This window comes from Telmatherina bonti (genome assembly GCF_933228915.1).
Source record: "Telmatherina bonti genome assembly, chromosome: 21".
Classification (NCBI taxonomy): domain Eukaryota; kingdom Metazoa; phylum Chordata; class Actinopteri; order Atheriniformes; family Telmatherinidae; genus Telmatherina; species Telmatherina bonti.
In genome coordinates, this window is record NC_136630.1 from 13,045,068 (window position 1) to 13,048,435 (window position 3,368).

The 3,368-nt window shown below is 36.5% G+C and overlaps 1 protein-coding gene across 1 annotated transcript; it reads left to right on the forward strand.

Moving 5' to 3' along the window:
- Positions 1-333: 333 nt before the first annotated feature.
- On the forward strand, positions 334-2,449 carry gpx9 (glutathione peroxidase 9; the record flags this gene model as incomplete). The annotated part of the gene is made up of 5 exons (XM_079261205.1): positions 334-465; positions 570-663; positions 1,961-2,091; positions 2,180-2,310; positions 2,389-2,449. The coding sequence occupies 5 exons, from the start codon at positions 334-336 to the stop codon at positions 2,447-2,449; spliced, it is 549 nt and encodes a 182-aa protein (XP_079117331.1).
- Positions 2,450-3,368: the final 919 nt, after the last annotated feature.

The window sequence follows — 3,368 nt, forward strand, 5'->3', positions numbered from 1 at the left end:
AAATTGTTTAAAAAAAAAATTGAATAGAATTTTGTTGATGATGTTTTTCACAGTTAGAAGAGGGGAAGATCCAGCTTGTACAGTAATATGGAGAACAAAATGTATAGGCGTTGATTTTTGATCCCATAAGGTACCTACATTTAACAGCTTCTACATGTGTTGAACAGCTAACTACCCTGTCAGGTTACCTCTGCCCAGAACAATGAACTCAGTCATGCTGAACAATTGCTGACCAACGAGTAATATTTCAGTGAATGAGACGAGCCAACAGGATAGTTGAGAGAATGCTCACTCCTGACTGACTGCAGTCCATATACAAGCAGAGAAACAAGCATGGACAGTAAGTCTTTCTATGATTTTTCTGCTGAGACTCTGGATGGAGATGAGGTTCCACTCAGATGCTACAGGGGAAAAGTGCTACTCATTGTCAACGTTGCCACTTTCTGAGGGTCAACAATAGAGGAGGTAATACTGCATGAGTACTGAATGATCAAAGTCAGAGTATGTTATGTCATAATGTGGCCAGTTGTTTTAGGGAACACATTTGATTTTGTCTCTTGTTCTCTCAGTATCACCGACTGAATGCACTGATGGAAATGTTTGGTGACTTCAACTTCACTGTTTTAGGATTCCCCTGCAACCAGTTTGGTCTTCAGTCACCTGGTAAGTATCATATCATTTAGATATCCAACTGCTCCTGCATGTTAGTCAAGCTCCAGCAATTCCTTTTTTTAAGACCAATCATGAAGCACGCTGTTATTTCTTTCATGACTTTCATGCAACTTTGTTCTTATTATTTTATAACTTTTTTTTACATGTGCTATTAAGCTATTTAGTCAGCAACAGTACTTTTAAATTAGTTTTTATAAAAAGATTTGGCTTGGATGGAGTCCTTTTTATCTTGATACATTCTTTCTCAGCACATGGAGCATCTTCTGTGAAATAACCTTAATTTTACTGGTTTAGACTAGAAATGTGTATGGTGATTTAACATGTAAAATGTTGGAGAACAGACCATGCAAGTAACAGACCTTAAAGCTAGCTCTTGAAAACTTCAGAGCATGCTAAATAACACATCAACAATTAAACTTGGGCTTTGCTAACCCATATGTGATTGCTGGCTGTTATGTCACAATTTTCTTTATTTCTTTTTCAGTGCAATTACAATCAGATAAAAAGACCTTGAATGTGCATAGTTCCTCAAGGACACCCTTGAACAAAGACTCTAACCCTCATATCATGTGGCCAGAATGCTTAAGGTGGTTATGGACCAGACAATAGTTCTATCAGCTCATTAAGTCCCAGGCTTCAATTATTTAGAAGTCAGTGAACATTTGTTTATATTGAAGATATTTACTTAAAAGTATAATGGACTTATTTCCTGCACTGCATTTGTGTAACTGATCAATAAAAAATTGTATCATCTGGTACAATCACTACACAGTTATCATTTAAATTTCCTTGAGCTAGAAAAGCTTCCACTCTAAGGAAACAATTGAATAAAAAGAATAATAAAAGGGTTTCCATGAACTACAATGAGCTCCAATGTCATAAAAAGACAAGATTTGCTTAATTATGAGGAGCATGAAAATAATCCTGATGTCCAAAAGCACCATGTCTCTGATTTACTTGCAATTTCACCAAAGAATAATTCGTCCACTTTCAGGTGTTTTCACCTTAATGACTGTTCAGTGCTAGTTATTTAACAAAGCATTGCAGATGGGATTTTTTAAATGGTTTACACATTGTGCCAGTGACATTTTTTCTCTTGTTCTATAATCCCAATACTACTCTTGATTTATCTTAAAACGCCCTGGAGGATAACCACAGAACTAGATTTCAAGTCCAGCTATCCATCAAACAACTCATGCATTGTTGAAGCCTTTTTTAATCAATTATTTTAATGAGATCTATGTTTAAAATGCATGAGTAATCTTTCTTTCAACATCTGTTTTTGTAGAGGTGAATCATGAAACACTTAACATTCTGAAGTATGTAAGGCCTGGTGGTGGCTTTGTCCCAAAGTTTCCCATCTTTAGCAAGGTTGACGTTAATGGACTAAACGAGGAGCCTCTTTTCACTTTTCTAAAGGTATAGTACATCTTACACACAACTAAAATTTATTTAATTAATTAGTTTTTAAATTTGAGCACGAATATATTGTCATGTTCTCACACAGGAAACTCTGCCATTTGTTAATCCTGTTATTGGAGACATAAAAAAGTTCTACTGGTCTCCAATAAAAGTCAATGACATTAGATGGAATTTTGAGAGGTTTCTCATTAATGCAGATGGCATCCCCATCAAACGGTAAAGTCAAACCACAAAGCGCAAATAAGTTAAACCCTTTATTTGAAATGTTTGTGACTGAATCTTTTTTTGCTGCAGGTATGAACTACACTACCCCTTTGAGAAGGTGGAGAAGGACATAGCAGAACTTCTCAGATGAACTTTCTGCAATTTGTCACTGGTGGCAGAGTGATGATCCCTCAGTAAATGCGCATGTGCACCTGAGCTGGATCTGATGGTGGAGGAGCATGCCTTAGAGCTTCAGTGCATTCACTCTGAGAACAAGTTCCCTTCAGCCACCATTTTGTAGTTGTAGCATTACTTTCAAAAGGGATGGTGTCTGCTGCTCAAAATAAGAATAAAACACTATAAAAGCAATTCTGATGTGATCTTTACCTTTGTCATCACTGATATTCTAGCATTATTATTATTACATTGAATTGCCATTTGGTTGTGAAAATTCAGAGGCATAAAACTACTTAGATTATGAATAATATCCAGTGTTACTTTGTGGAGATGAGAATACCTTACAGGATGATAACGCTCAGTGCATGGCTTGAGTGGACAGACAAGCCCATCCTCACAGAAACGCACTTGAATGACTCCAACAAAAACAAATACAATCTCTTGATCTGATGAAATGAACATCTAACCTTCATTCCAATGTCTTGTGGGAATTTGCACTGAGGATCACTCTTTAAAATTTCATTTCAGTTTTTCATGTTCTCTACAACTTATTTCACTTTAAAGTTGAGGGGAAGCTGGGGCTCATCACAGTAATTATTATGCAAGAGACAACCATTGTAATTTGGTGTTAAAATATTGGAGAGGGACTGGAAACAACTTTTAAAATTCTGAAAGAGAGAAAAGAGATACAACTCCTAACATTTTAATGAAAACTAATTAGGCCCGAGCACCTTGGCGGTGCGAAGGCCTATTGTATTTGCAGTGTTTATTATTATTTTTATTCGGACACTTCGCGTGCTTTTTTGGAGGCCTGAACGTGCTCGAAAACTCACCAAATTTTGCGTACCCCCCCAAGGGAATACGAAAAATTTGATATTTTGAGGTGCTCCAGA